The following is a 15,874-nucleotide window of genomic DNA, read 5'->3' as shown; positions in this document are numbered from 1 at the left end:
GCATGTTGTAGGATGAGCAGAAGGCGGAGGACGAGCTTGCTAAGAAGAGAGCGGCGTTCTTGCTGAAGCAGCAGAAGAAAGCTGAGGAGGCTCGACTCCGTAAACAACAACTAGAATCGGAATCGGAGCTGAAACGAGACGAAGCCAGGTAACTTACTTTACCAACGTTAGCATAGGATTCAGACGTAATTCTTCCAAATAAGCTGCTAAAATGCAGGTGTTTTGTTTCAAAACCAGACGGAAGGCCGAGGAGGACCGTTTGCGTAAAGAAGAGGAGAAGACACGGCGGGAGCTGATAAAGCAGGAGTATCTGCGGAGGAAGCAGCAGGAGATTTTGGAGGAACAAGGCCTCGTGAAGCCCAAAACCCCCAAACCGAAGCAGAAACACAGACCTAAGTCTGTCTTCAGAGAGGAATCCTCCAGCGATAATTTCTCCAAGGGCTCTTCCACACGTAAGATTGTTACATCATTAGCTTGACATTTAGCTGGTACATTTTTCTTTAAACGTCTCAGCACATTGTGCTTCATTTGTGTTTTTTTTTTCCTTCAACTGAGCTGTCCGGCACATTGGCTGACTCCAAGTCCTTTTCTATTTTACGGTTATTAATACCACATTAATACTAACTGAGATTAATTTCTGCGTTTTTATTTATAGTTTGTATTATAAGTTGGGCCACCTCGTCTGAAACAAAGACTACTGCATCATAAAAATGAACGACTATATGAAATAAAAATAATAAACTTGTGGAGAAAAAAAGACAGTATTTCACACAGCAAAAGCCATATTTCTTCTGTTGTTCGGATTGTAAAATGTGTTGCTAAACAATGTACACTGGGAAACCCTGTTCTTCATTATTGCTGTCATAATTTCATATTATTAAAAGAATTATCATTTAATCTTCCCATAACTGTAAATAACTATAGTTACAAAACCTATGTTGAGTTTTGGATACATTACTTTTTATTATTGTGTTTTATGGGCATCTAAAATGAAGTATGTGAAGTCCAACTGCTATAAAGATGCAAACGTTTATGTCCTGTGGATAAAGTCTTAGCTGTGTATTTAGCAGTTGCTCCTAAAGGGACACTGTCATTTTTACAAAATAATTGAAAGTGTCCTCTCTGTTTCACATAGCTGACAACCTGAGCAACGCCCAATCAGGCTCCAGTCTGTCTCTGGCCTCTGCTGCGACCAACGAGGCTGACAGCGTCAACTCGGGAGGGGCCGGCTCTCAGCGGTAAATTGCTTGCAAATTTTGTTTAGTTTACTTGTGAGCTTGTGGTTAAGAATAATCTGCGCATTGTCCATGGTTAAAGCGTAACTCTCGCCAAAATGCAACCTAGGGTCTTTTTGTGAATGTACCCGAGTCAAAATTCCGTTTTAAAAGCATATTTAGGACAGTAGCTTTTTTTTAACTTTTAAGATTTACTGTATTCTCGTTTTTCGGTCAAATGGCCTTTTGAATGGGAGTGCTAGGGGCACTTTTATGCTAGCCTCAAAATAGCTATTTAAAACACTAAGAAGGCTCGACACAACATGAAACTTTACTCGAAGTATGACCAGGGGCTCTACACCTTAACAAAAGTATTGACAACTTTGTTTGTGTACCCAGAGTTTACTAAAAAAGGTTTTGAGCAACTCACTGTAGCTGTTGTTCTTCCGGTCGCCGTCTATCAAGCCAGTCAAAAATAGTCGAGGGAGGAGAGTACAGATGGAAAGCTCCAAAAGCTTAGTTCCATATAAATGCACGGATAATTTGTTGTTTTGTCGTTAGTGAAACACAATATTGACCTTGTAGTTGAAAAAGGAGGCTCATATAGGAATGACATTTCCTCCTATGGAGTCCGTTCATTCGCATTCGGAGATCGCCTATTTTTGACTGGGAAAATGGTGGATAGTGTAAACAACAACTGCTAACGTGAGTTGCTCAAAACCTTTTTTAGTAAACTCTGGGTACACAAACAATGTTCTCAATGCTTTTGTTAAGGTGTAGAGACCCTGGTGATACTTCAAGCAAAGTTTCATGTTGTGTCGAGCCTTCTTAGTGTTTTAAAAATAGCTATTTTGAGGCTAGCATAAAAGTGCCCCTAGCACTCCCATTCAAAAGGCCATTTGACCGAAAAACTAAAATACGGTAAATCTTAGAAGTGATGCTTCCATCCTAAATATGCTTTTAAACTAAAGTTTGACTCGGGTACATTCACAAAAAGACCCTAGGTTGCATTTTGGCAAGATTTACGCTTTAAGATTTGCAGTATTTGTAGTATTTTCTGTTTGATTTATTGTTCAACCTGTACCTGCTTTTCATTATGTCTTCCAGCTGTGACTCTGTGGAGTCGTTTCCAGGCACCCGTAACAACAGTCGAACTGCCGAAAGAGACTGGGACAACGGCTCCACTGCATCTTCCATCGCTTCCATGGCTGAATATACTGGTAAGTATTCTACCAGACCAGTAGTTGTGGATTTTCACTCATCTATTGATCAGTGACAAAAAGATCAATATGTCAGGACACTATAAACATGGCCAGTCAATTTCACGGTGTTGCGTGTCATCATTTTCAGAACACAATAAACGGATCGTACCCGCAGCTGATTGATTGTAGTCATCTGACTGACTCATTATTTGTGTTATGTTTATGTTATGTGTTGCATTATAAATATGTGGTCTAACTGGGTTTTCTCCGTTTTAGGTCCCAAACTATTCAAGGAGCCCAGCTCCAAGTCGAATAAGCCAATCATCCACAATGCAATCTCCCACTGCTGCCTGGCAGGAAAGGTCAATGAGCCTCAGAAGAACCAGATCCTAGAGGTCAGTGCTCTGCCAACATCTGCTTTATGGAATTTACAGAGTAGTTTGATTTATCTGTTCATATAAAGGCACTATTGTCTGTGTAAATGAACTCCGTTTGAGACATATTTTTACAAATTTGCTTCTGCTATGCATGTGACCAGTGTGTCTGACTGTACTCACAATTTTCTAACATTAAATTCGGTGACACTGCTATCTTGGCAACATAACAACATACTTTCTCTGGTCCATTGTTGTGGTACCAAGGTGGGAAACATTTCTCCACTTGTACAGTGCAGTATCTCCTCCATAACAGCAAAACTTGTCTGACTGCAAACTGTTTAACGGTTAACGGTTAAACTAGGCTTACTGGACACTTTTGGGGTTGACTAAGTCCATCGCACAAACATCAAGACTTCACATTATACACAACACAAGAACAGGTAGTCACTCTTTTCAAAATATATCTGCTTTTGTGAACATGTTATTGATTTGTCTTCAAATATAAGATGTCTCCAATGTTTCAAACATAATTATTAGGGGGGAAAGTCTCTTTCTATTACATTTTTCACATTGTTTTTTTTTCTCTTTTCCGTGGATTTGAACCAGCAGCCTTGCGCTGACAAACTTACTACTGCAATATAGCTCAGTGTTATATATCTATGCCATAATAATATTTTTTGTTATCCCTGTTTAACCTCATTTCCCACTAGGAGTTGGACAAGTGCGAGTCCAACCACCTGATGATCCTGTTTCGTGACGGTGGCTGCCAGTTCCGGGCGCTCTACACGTACTTCCCCGACACCGAAGAGATACAGAAGCTGACGGGAACAGGACCCAAGAGCATCAGCAAGAAGATGATTGATAAGCTGTACAAGTACAGCTCAGACCGAAAGCAGTTCACCGTCATCCCTGCCAAGACTGTGTCAGTCAGCGTGGATGCCCTGACCATCCACAACCACCTGTGGCAGGCCAAGAGGGGTGCTGTGCCAAAGAAAAGCGGAAAATAGCAGAGCGTTGGATTTTAAGCCCTGCGTCACCCGAATCATCCCCATCCTGCTAGTTTCCTGAATAGACTGCATTGATGCCCACGGCCAAGCTCGCCATGCTCAGTCTGAAAACCTACTCGGGAGAGGCCGCATTCATGTACTTGTGGTCCTCTGTAGGTGGACCCAGGCAGAAACATGGGAAAGGGTATGTTTGTGTGTATGTGTGTGTGTCACAGGTGGTCTGAGGGACTGGTGCTGGCAAAAAAAAGACTAACGCCAGCAGAATTAGCTTCTTCTCCCTGTGACCTTAGTGCAATCTATTTTGGTTTCTTTAGGTCCGGCTCTGTTTTTTATACAACCACGACTCAAGCATGTGGCATTTTTTTCTCTCTCTGTCTCTCTCATATGTGGTGAATGTCCATTTTTTTCCACAAAGTATTTATTAGTTCAGCACTGTCATGGTCGAGAGCTCAGCCGCAGCGCCAAAGTCTTTTCTTTTCCCGGAAGCGCCTGTCCTTTGGACGAATTCGGAGCAAAATTAGGGGACGTTGGGGGAATTTTGTCGCCCTTTTCAGAAAATCTGAAACAAGGGATCTTTGTACAACCCTTTAGGACTGTTGGACTGCCTTGCTGTCCCATCAAAAAACAAGCATCTCTTCCTGCGTGGACTGTCAAATCTGTCGAATCAGGCTGGCATTGCCGATTTTGCCTCACCGGGGATCTCCAAAAAAAAAAACCTGCTGCTCTGAACTGTCTTCTTCTTTTGTCACGGGGGGAGCTCCTCAGGTCTCCCTCAGACATCCGTTGGCCTTTCACGCATCGTGGTACTATCGTCAATTTTTTCAACCGCTTTTTAAACTGTCGCTGTGTAGCACTGAATGTGTATAGCAAAAATAACAAAACAAAACAAAAAAAAAAAACGGTCATTTTAAATACTTTTATTTGTCATAAACATCCTTTTCCTCGAAGGTGTCAAAAGAGGGTGAATGATAGGTCTTGGTGCAGAAATTATGCTTTTTTTTTTTTTTTTTGGTTTTGTTTCAGCTTTTTTTTTTTTTTTATTACGATTAAAGCAATGTGGTATAGAGTCTGAGCTGATGTTATGTGTTTTCATAACGGGAATTCTCTGATGTTTAGAGCTTAGTTGTGTTTTCTCTCTCCACTGGACACTCCTGAATTGTCCTGTATAAAGGTGCACTCATGAACACTGGCTTCTTTCATGCAATGTAACTCTCTCCTTCCATCCCTGAGTGTTTTTGTCGGCCTGTCCCATCTTTAACCACGAGAGAGGCGCACACACTCTTGTTGTGAAGGGTGTTTTTGCGCCTCTCTGTAACCGCTTCGAATGACAGTATTTGATATATTCACAAAGGGGTTTCTGTGTGGGCGGGACGGGGGGGACTGTGGTTCAGTTATATACCAACATTAAAGAACATTCCTCCAAGGTGTTGACAAACACTGCCACATCGTCTCTCTCTTCTCTGTCTTTTCAAAAAAAAAAAAAAAAATCAAAGTGCTTTTTTAGAAACCGTTGTTGGCCTCGAACAACCGTAAGTGTTGCACGAGCACTTTACTTTGTGTTTGTTGGGATTTTTACGTTTTGAATGGGCATAAACACTAAGAACTAATTGATAATACTGCTGTTGTGCACTCGTAAAATTGTTAAAACTTAACCAAACACTAAGATTTAATACTGACATGTAAAAGGGCCTCCGCTGATATACTACTGCTGTCTCCAAAAACAACAGAATACTTGATTTCTCATTTGCTGCATATTGATTTGTTATTGGGCGAGGGAGGTGGCAGATCCTTAAATGTATGCAAGTGTATTTTTATGTTAACTAAAAGATTGTACTGGCATTTGTACACCATTTTTGTTACACTAGTGTACTTTTCATCCTTGTTGATTTTATCTTTGATCCCATGCCATCTATTTATTTTAAAAATGAAAGCACTGAAACAATAAATTTTCAAGTGAATTAAAGTCACATTTTTCATTTTTATTCTTTCTCCTTGATTTTATTTGTCCATTTTTATGAGACTCCACTGTTTTGTTTTTGTTTTTCTAGTTTTAGCCACCACACTGATTTTAATCTTTATACAACAGCTCACCAACAAGTACATTTGTTTTTCACGTTTCTTTCACAAGAGGCAATGCTGCTTCTTTTCACGGAAATGTTTATTTTTCTTCCCATTTATGAGTTAACACTAACGTCACAAGGTTATATAAATCTTCTCAAAGCAACAAAGCAAAAATGTATCATCCAACATGACACTAGATTTGTAATTTAAGCAAATCTAAGTAGTCAAAACATCTTCAGGCCTCCCCTGGTGGTAACTGCCTCACACTCTACCACCCAACTGGAACAGCGGCTTCAATGCCTCAACACAACGGCAGCGCTCATAACCATGGCAAACTCTGCTCTGCCATGGCAACAGTGTTTTTTCACACCTGCTAGTTCAGGTGATCACAAGACCTCCCAAACTTGGTAAACTCACTATAGGTAGAGTCCAAGCTGTAAGACTGCACCCAGCGTCGATCACATCGGTCACCATGAAGGGTAAGTGCACGTATTCCTTGCTCATACAACATGTAATAATTGATGAAATGTTGAATTTAAAGCTATTCTGATTCCTCTGTATCTCCACAGTTGTTGCTGGTCTCGTTTTGATGCTGCTAAATGTGCATTTGAGCCAGTCTTGTTACGGAGAGGATACCATTTTATTCTGCCCAGAAATACCACTAGGTGAGCACCTAAAGTTTAGTCAAATGTATTCCGCTCATATTAGCATTTAATAAAATGTATTCCTTACCACAGCTTTATAAAAACTTTATAAAAGTGTAAATCCAATCTATTTCTCAACATTTTTCTAAATGTGTGTTAACCAAACTTTAAAGTGCTGTCGATCTGCCCAAGAGAATTTTCATCCTCTTGGTAATCGGTGGAGAGTTTTAGTGTCAGCTGATGATCATAATGCTTTGTTCAGGGTAGTCAAACATAAACTATTTTATAGCAGAAAAGCCCCGCCATATTGACCTCCATAGATTGATAGCTGCTGCATTTCTGAACACATTCATCACTCTTGACCGTGGTCAGAAAAAGTTCTGTCTGGTGATGTTACATTGCGCCAACTCAACCACTAGATGGCAGCACAAGTACAACTTTGAAATTGCTCAAAAAAATAACTATTATTGCCACAAAATATAGGTTTAACATGCATACATAATTACTGGCTTTCAAATACAGTGAGACATTGAGGTCCCCTTTAATGCACTCATCTTACATATGCATTGTTGCAAATTGAATCAACGTAAATAAAAGGGGGGTTGGCAATTTGGTCAGAAATCATGCAATGAATGCAGCTAATTTCATGTAAAAACTGCTGTTTCAGGTTCTATACGCAATAACACATATTTTAATACTGTGCTCTTAGGTTTCAGCCCTAGTTATTCAACTCTGTTGATGGTTCTGAAGAATGTTGGGGAGATAAACTCCACTGCGTTTCGCAGCAACAACTTGGTCTCCATAACCAGGCTCAGGATCAACAACGCTGGTGTCACAGGAATCGCTGAAGGGGCCTTCAGTTCTTTCCAGAACCTCACAAGTCTCAGTTTAAACCTCAACTTGCTGACAGAGATCAACCCAAACTGGTTTGGTCGGCCTGATATCCTCAGCGATCTAAGCCTTACAGGAAACCAAATCAAAGTTCTGAATCAGTCCATGCTTAACGGGCTCCTTAACCTTACAAGGCTCAGTCTGAATAACAACATGATCAGAACAATTGATCTAGATAGTTTTAGCTCCAACACCATCTTGGCTGAGTTGGACTTGTCTGAGAACAGGATGACTCGGGTCTCACCTCAGGTCTTCAGGTCTCTCAGATCCACCAAGATCAGGTTGGATGGGAACCCCTGGGACTGTTCCTGTGGAGCTGAAGACTTTATCGACTTCCTCAAAGGTTTGCGAAATATATAATTTATAGACTAAAAACAGCAAGTCATTGTAGAAACCAGTGTTGTAGTACTCAAGATCGGTCTTGGTCTTAAGACTGGTCTCAAGACCACTTTTTGAAGGTCTCGTCTCGGAATCGACCACATTTTTACTCGATCTTGGATAAAAAGGACTCAGGTTTTATTTTAAGACTGGTCAAGACCACAACTGCAGGGATATCACTAAATTACCTCTGTATGTGTTAACATCATTACTGTGATTGGATGCAAAACTTCCTGCTTCAAATGCAACCAATAACTTGACATGTTTCTAATTACTGTGTTACTGTGCACCCCCTCACCCCGCCCCCTTAACACACACTCCCAAGAAAGTGAATGCGGGAGACAGGAGAAGCTCTGGCTGTCTGGCACTGATTTGGTCTTGGTCTTGACTCGGTCTTAACCCTTCAAAGTCTTGACTTGGTCTTGATACACTCTGGTCTTGGTTATGACTTGGTCTCGGTTTAGGTGGTCTTGACTACAACACTGGTAAAAACCTAAAGCTGCTTCTCTTCTTAGATCTCCAAAGCAGATCTCTGCTAGACCGAGATATGGAGGTGACCTGTGCGAGTCCTCCATTTCTGAAGGGTCAACCTGTGTGGAACGTGTCGCTGTGTGTGACGTCTCCTCCACCAAGACCATCGTCAGTTACGCAATCTGTCCATCCCAAACCAACTGTTATCCACACATCAGTCCCTGTATTCACATCTGGTACATCTTCTCTCAGTTAATGTTTAATATTTGAAATTCTTCACCAACACGGTCTCACGGCAGTTTGTGTAATGGTCATGTTATTTTTAATCAATAGATTAAATAACGTGACCATTTCACGAACTGCCTTGAGACTGGGTTGTACAATCAGGATATTTGCCCACTTCTTAGATATGTAATTGTGTGAATGCTGATTCAGTTATCCGATTCTTTATTCTTCAACTTGCTTTGGTCGCCTCTAACTTCTGCATACGTTTAGCTACAAAAAACATTCAAATATCAAAATGTTCAGCTCTTTAAGCACATGCTGGGACTTCTTCAACATTTGTTCTGCTATGTATACTTTTTAAAGTATTAAGCTTTTAATTTATTTTTATTACAATTAGTCAATGAGAGCAGGCTTCAAATCCTCTTCTACTTCAAAATGCTACTCCTACTTCATACTTTCTCCTACATACACCAATCAAACTAGACCATTCACAAAACAAAACAAAATTAGGCTCTATCTCAGCAGTTTGAAATGTTTAACAGTTTTTGTGAAAATTAAGTTTAAGTTTAGTGTTCCTTTCAGGAAGTTTATAATGGGTGTGTATTGCGTGACTTACAGTGGGTGATGTCATCGCTAAAGCAGTAGCCTTAAAAAAATCATTTTTGTCCCTTCTCTGTAACTTGCTCTCACGCCCACAATTTTTCGTTGTTATACAACATATATACATCAAAACGTAGGTATGCGTGTCTACTTTCAGCCATTATACATTTTAGCTCGGTGAGCTTCCAAATGACAACAGTTCCAAATCTTCCTCCATTCGCTGCCCATGTTAAACATTCTTTACATTTCCATGTGAAGGCACAACTAACCACTTTTTTGAATCACTGATATGCCAACATTTTAATTTTTACACGTACATTTTATATCAATATGTTACCAAAGGACTTGCGGTGCTGAAGATGAGGTCATTTCACCTATGTCACCTATACTTTAGGCTGTCTGAGCCTTTCTTTCACAGGTCGCTCTCAGTGTCCCTTAATGGCAGCAGTCTACCACAGGTGATAGCTCGTTAGCTGATTACATCAGAGATCAAAGCGATCTCCTCCGTGTTTACAAACATGGCCACTGATTAGTAAGCATGACGCAGCATTTTCGCCAGACAGTCAAATTGCAAATACAGAAAGTAATATATCGTTCACTTGCTACTGCTGTGCCACTGTTGTAACACCTACAACTTTCATACAATATGGCCATTATTCAACTTTTAAAGATATATTAATTAAAACAATTATCACTTTTCCACATTTCTTATGACTTCACCTTTTTCTTACACATTTTAACCAGCAATCCAGTTTAGCTTTAGCATTAGCTTTAATTTAAAACTTTAATTATTCCTCATCTTTTTTTACATTAGTGGTGTTATTCAACTTGTCAGTGAAATTCATACCAAGTTAAACAATTCCCACCTTCCCAACTATTCTCACTACTTGAACTTCTTCTTACAGATTGAAGCTATTAATCCAGTTTAGCTTTACCAATTTACCTATTCAGCATTCACACGCATTTTCTGCAGAAAATTCATTTTCTAGTTTGTGCTTAGTATCTCTGCCCACTTCTTAGATATATAATTTGTGCCTAGTATCTCTGTCGTTCCCCTAGCAAAAGTTGTGACAACACCTCCACCACGACCAACATCGGAGACAAAAACATCCGTTCAACCCAAACCCAGTGATGCACCCATAATAATGTCCTCACACACTGGTACATGCGGTTCTTCTTGTCCCAGTTTGTGTTTTAAAAAATTTGACCATTAGAGTTTTAACTAAATTTGTGCTTAGTTAGTATCTCTGTTGTTCCCCCTAGCAAAAGTTGTGACAATGCCTCCAGCACAACCAACATCAGAGACAAAAACATCTGTTCAACCCAAACCCACTGATATCCTCCAAACGGTCCCTACATCTACTTTAAAGGCTGGTACATTTGGTTAGTTTTGTTCATACTTAAAACATGTTTACCAATGGAATCGGACCATTACGAGATACTAGAGACCAAATCTGTGGGGAAAAGTTCTAATTTCAAGAAAAATGTCATAAGAGGAAAAATAAATCATGAACATTTGTGGTGATTTCATTTTAATAGTATTACACCTCTGATAATAAATGAGGTGCTTGTTGTGAAAGCTATAACTTAAGGTCATCCATATCCCCCATTTGACCCCCCCAAAATCGGACGGACTAATCGAACGGGTGAGATTAGTCCGTCCGTTCGTAGTCCTGATAGAGCAAAAATCACACAATATTACGACTCTTCTCAAAATATTTCATGTTTATTCTTCAAATCTGTTTTATTTGTCATGTGGCCCTAACACTAGAATATTCTCAACCCATTATATAGATATATTTTTTTTTTTATTAATTGTGTAGTACTTTGCAGGATATTGCAAAAAAGTACCCAACGTATTTCAATTAAATGTATTGGAAAGTTTGACCATAGAAACAAATTAGTTTTTTTGTGGATAGCACCACCATGTAGTCAATTATAGAGCATGGTATATTCTCATGCATAATATCTGAACTGTAAACCTAGAAGCCGAATTTATTTTTAATTTTGGATTCCCTTATTCATGTGTTTGTATAGCCCCTGCCCATTTCTTTCTGAACAAAGTATCCACTATTTATAATTTTAAGCTAAACAAAAAGTAGTATAAGGGCCCATTAGTGGGGGGAAACTGAGGTTTTGATAATGAAGTTGTAGTAGTATTTTTCCTTCTCATAGTCGGTTAATATTATGACTTTTTTCTTGTTAAATTACAACATCATGTGACCGGGTTGGTTCAGTGGGTAGAGCAGGCGTGCATATACTGAGAGGTTTATTCCTCGACGAAGAGGTCCAGGGTTCGAATCTGACCTGTGACGATTTCCTGCATGTCTTTCCCCCCCCCTTTCTCATCTAGCTTGTCCTGTCAGATTAAAGGCGGAAAATCCCCAAAACATTATCTTAAATTACAACATCATTCTTGTTAAGCTTGAATTTGGAAATATAAGTTTGACAAAAACATTTCAAGATCTACTCACTGTAGCTTTCATGTCCTTAATTATCAGATGGAGTTTTCTCCAAAATTCAGTAAGCAGCTAAATATTCTTTCTTGAAGTTACACCTTCATTTAGCATGATTGTCTCTAGTATTCCGATTCTGATCTTGATCCAGGTGCAGATAAAACTAATTGTAAACCATTTATTTTATAAAAAATAACATATTTAGAAGACTGTGCTGCTTCAGCAGCTTTCTATCTCTTTGGTTTGTCTGTTGTTTCCTTTAGCAACTTATGTGACATCACCACCATCAGTGACGGAGATCTCTGTCCATCCTAAACCTTCTGACCTGCCCGTAACAACATCTGCACCCACTGGTATGCCTGGGCTTTCTCATCTTTTGATATTTGAACCTTTATATAATTTGTGCTTCATATGTCTGTTGTTCCTTCCAGGAACTTGCGTGACATCACCACCATCGTCTGATACCAGCATTGTCCCGACACTGATTGTTGTGATAGGTATGTTTAGTTTTTCTTTAGCAGGTTTCCATTTGATTGTACGGAAAAAATATCAGATGCTTTAAATAACATATTCCTTCTAACGCTGTGCCTGTGCTCCTCTGCAGTGGTCCTGTTTTTGCTACTGTTTGTGGTGTGTTTCCTGGCATTGCTGCATCGGAGGAAACGCAACAACAAAGCTGTGATGCCTGGCCGTCCGGGAGAAAACAGAAACGAGTTGAAAGAAGACAGCAGATCCAGTTGTGCTCAGTCTCCAGGACACTCTGAGAAAGGAGAAAACAGTCACTGGGACTCAGAGATGGGATGGAGGAGATCATTTACTGGACTCAGAGCTAAGTCAGCTAATGCTATTCTCCTTATGTCTCCTTTTTGTGCACCTGTGAAAGATCAAGGGACTTTACAAACTGAGACAGAGACTCAGTCAAAAGACACAGCAAACCAAGATGAAGGAAAGCAGAAGCTGGGAAATGAAAGTGAAGTAGATGGAGGAATTCAGACAGAAAATCTAACAAACTTGGATGTGATCAAAATTGCTAAACAAGCCGATGTTGGTAGAAATCAAGAGCAAAACTCCCACCATGTTTCTGCAATCACTGACACTGTTCCTTATCTCAGCATCGGTACAAACCAGAATAAACCCAATCCTGATGATTTTAACAAACAGTCCACTGATGGTCCAGGTCAAAGATCACAGATGGGAAAAGTAATGGGGAGGATCGCCACCTGGCCTCCAACTGCAGCTCAGTGGCAGGCAAGATGTAAAATAAAGGAGGAGGGGTCTGATGTCTTCACTATTTGGACACCAAAGTTTGGAGATGAGGTGAAGAAAGTGTTAAAGAAGGAGGAGCGTCCCTCTGATTCTGACCGGGACAAAAAGGAAGATGACATTGAGAAAAATGAAATGGAAGATTTCCAAACTGCTCCAAATCAAGAACCTTTAAAAATGACTGTAGCTCACATGAAGTCGGGACAATCTCAGTCAAAACCAAGTGACAAGACCACTTCTTTGGGCAAAGCTCTTTCCCACGCCGACACAAGGCTAGAGGAGCGGCTAAAGAAGGAGGAGGTGATCCAGGACCCTGCTACTGTGAGACAGACCCAAAATCTGAATAAGGAAAAACTTGGTCCAAATCAAAACCTGGAATCTTCCGAAAATCCTGCACTGAATAACACCAAGAGCAGCAACAAGGTTGAACAGGGGATGGAACCAAAGCAAGATGTGACAAGCAGACAGAGGGCAGAGAACAAAAGCACCGGCTCAAGGGCTCCCTCCGGTGGCGCCTCACCAGATGATGAAACCCTGCTCTCCGGCAACGAGTACGCCTTCATGGACCTGCTGCACGAAGTGGTTCAGAACAACGGTCGCAGGACCAGAGAGAGGTGGAAGCAGGTACAGATCAACAAGCAGCGGCGTCAGGACAGAGGTACCGAAGAAGTTTAGAAAGTTATTCACTTACAATATTGTAGTTTTTTCTGTCACTCTTAAACCCTCTCTAAGGGCATTTCTCTCGATTTTTACAAATTTTCTTAGATTCACCTTTTTAGGGTATTTGCATATAACCTGATATCCATGTGTTTCATATCAAAATGTTCAGAGCCAATTCAGGTTTCTGAATAGTGAGGACCAAATGTGTCCTAGAGCAATGTGTGAAGAGATAATATTGGCCCTAAGGCTGAAAAGTTGAGTTCGCTTTTTGAAATTCCTCAAATCTCTTGTAAAAACATGTACTTAAAACACCCTTACTCATGTGTTGATGAATTGTTTTGTTGCTTGAAATGAGTTTACCAAAGTCTAAGGTTCACAAAAGTAGTGTAATAAATGGATAAAATAGTAGATAAATGTATAATGAATGTCTAAAATGAAATTTTGTAATAGAGCTTTTTGAGGAGTGTTGTCTGAAACATCAATTGGACGTGCCAGCGTGTCCTTTGTCCTCAAAGGGTTAAGTTAAGTAAAATAACTTATTTTACCATCTGCAGTTAAAAATGATCTTTGTCAACACTCAAAGAAATAGTTTGACATTTTGGGAAATGCACTTTGAGATGAGATTTCCCACTCTCATGGCTGTCCATCAAAGGGACGCACCAGTGATTTTGTACGGCACAAGTTCCAAATATTGCGCTTGTGCTGGTAGGTTCGAGTGTTATGTTGCCTCAGTATACCCGAGTCTGGACCTTTAAAGAAATGTATCGAGTATTAGGTGTTGCCAGTAAAGTTAAAGGTGCCGTAGGTAGGATGGATTGCGAAGATCCAGAAAAAAAAATTTGAACATCAACAACTTCTCAGTCCCTCCCCCCTTTCTGCTAAAGCCCAAAACGGTCTCCTAAGCCCCTCCCCCCACAAGGGAGAATGAATGCATTTGTATGAGCAGTGATTGACATGCAGTTAGACACCCCCCCTGGCCCTGATTGGTGCATCTGAACAGGGAGCGGTGGATTTTTACAAATCGCACTACAGGCTGGAGGTGGTGCCAGAGGAGCCAAATTTTTTTTGTAGTCTTACCTACTGCACCTTTAATGCTGTTGTTCAGTCCTTCCAGAAAAATGCGATGAGTTTTTTTGCGATTGTTGCGGGCAAAAATCCTTGATTATGCGGCACGTTTTCTTAAAAAATGCGATGGAATATGCGGGATATTTATGCAATTTTATGCGATGAAATTGCAGGAACTTGCAAAAACTGAGGTTTCATCATGGCTTCATCGCGGGGTTTGCAGCTTTTCGATGATGTTCACATCGCGTAATTACTTCACTTCATAACGTTCCCATGGCAACAGGGGAAAATGGCTGCGCTTGTGTGAAGTAAACGCAATATTTTTCAACTTTCTGCTAAGATAAATGTGATTTTTTTGCAGCGAAAATGCGGGGATTATGAAATCATGCAAGCCTTGCATATTTTGCGCGGAAATCGGCAATTTATGCGGCGAAAGTGCGGCGTATTTGAAAAAATGCGGCCTCCGCATAAATATGCGGACTTTGGCTGATTATGCATTGAATTATGCGATCGCATAATTGCGTTTTTCTGGAGGGACTGGTTGTTAAAGTTTTTTAAGCCGTGTTTTGTATATTGCTGCTGCAGTTAGATAAACTCTTCTTTGGTAACATTTTTACATGTTTTTTATTAAGATTAAACAAAGGAGATATAACAAATTAATTGGAAAGATTTAGAGCTGCTGGTATGCAGATTTTGTTGCCTTCAAACAGAGCCAGGCTAGTGTTTATGCTAAGCTAATTGTCTTATCATATTTACTATATAGATATGAGAGTGATATCGATCTTCTTGTTTAACTTAATAAGTGTATTTCCTAAAATGTCAAACTATTCCTGCAGTTCAAATGTAATGACCCTGTAACTGCAAGATAAAGTCAATACTTATACTACTTGAATAATAGCACTCTAATTAAATGAAATTACACATTTATCTACATGTGATTGTCCCTGTATTCATACTTCTATTCAAGTTGTCATTTGACGATCCGAGATCAAATAAAAAGGTCTTTTCATTCATTGCATCTGGCTGCATGCAGCATTTATTTGTTCATATTTCATACGTCGAGAAGTACACTCGCTTCTCATAAGAAATAGTACAAAATGGATCAACCCCTTTTGACAATGACTTAAAAACATAACGTGGAGGTAAACATAATATGATAACACCTGGACACAACATGCATGTTCCATTCATATAAATACACAGTATCAAATAATGGCTCCAACTTGCAAGCAGTTGACCTGTTTTGTGTTTCTCTAGCCATGGGACATCACTAAATGTACAAAATGTATCATTCTTGGCAAGCTTGTACTGTATATCAAAACATGCTGTTTAGTGTTTGCATGCCCCTTGTGGTAGTTGT

The 15,874-nt window shown here is 39.9% G+C and overlaps 2 protein-coding genes across 4 annotated transcripts in view; both read left to right on the top strand.

Annotated features, from left to right (window-relative positions):
- The window catches only part of camsap1b (calmodulin regulated spectrin-associated protein 1b), a 29,627-nt gene extending 23,864 nt beyond the window's left edge, over window positions 1–5,763 (top strand). For all 3 annotated transcript variants that reach the window (XM_031305800.2, XM_031305798.2, XM_031305799.2), the window contains 6 exons: window positions 12–148; window positions 238–452; window positions 1,136–1,238; window positions 2,322–2,434; window positions 2,693–2,811; window positions 3,504–5,763. In XM_031305800.2, coding sequence (XP_031161660.1) covers window positions 12–148; window positions 238–452; window positions 1,136–1,238; window positions 2,322–2,434; window positions 2,693–2,811; window positions 3,504–3,800 — 984 coding nt within the window. In that variant the 3' untranslated portion in view covers window positions 3,801–5,763. The remainder of the gene's footprint in view (window positions 1–11; window positions 149–237; window positions 453–1,135; window positions 1,239–2,321; window positions 2,435–2,692; window positions 2,812–3,503) is intronic.
- Window positions 5,764–7,017: 1,254 nt separating this feature from the next.
- Window positions 7,018–14,122, top strand: LOC116054132. The gene is made up of 6 exons (XM_036008960.1): window positions 7,018–7,739; window positions 8,290–8,481; window positions 10,130–10,231; window positions 10,334–10,453; window positions 11,790–12,023; window positions 12,131–14,122. The coding sequence occupies exons 1-6, from the start codon at window positions 7,244–7,246 to the stop codon at window positions 13,462–13,464; spliced, it is 2,478 nt and encodes an 825-aa protein (XP_035864853.1). The 5' UTR covers window positions 7,018–7,243; the 3' UTR covers window positions 13,465–14,122.
- Window positions 14,123–15,874: the final 1,752 nt, after the last annotated feature.

Source organism: Sander lucioperca, chromosome 2, assembly GCF_008315115.2.
Source record: "Sander lucioperca isolate FBNREF2018 chromosome 2, SLUC_FBN_1.2, whole genome shotgun sequence".
Lineage (NCBI taxonomy): Eukaryota > Metazoa > Chordata > Actinopteri > Perciformes > Percidae > Sander > Sander lucioperca.
This window is presented reverse-complemented; position numbering and strand designations above follow the sequence as displayed.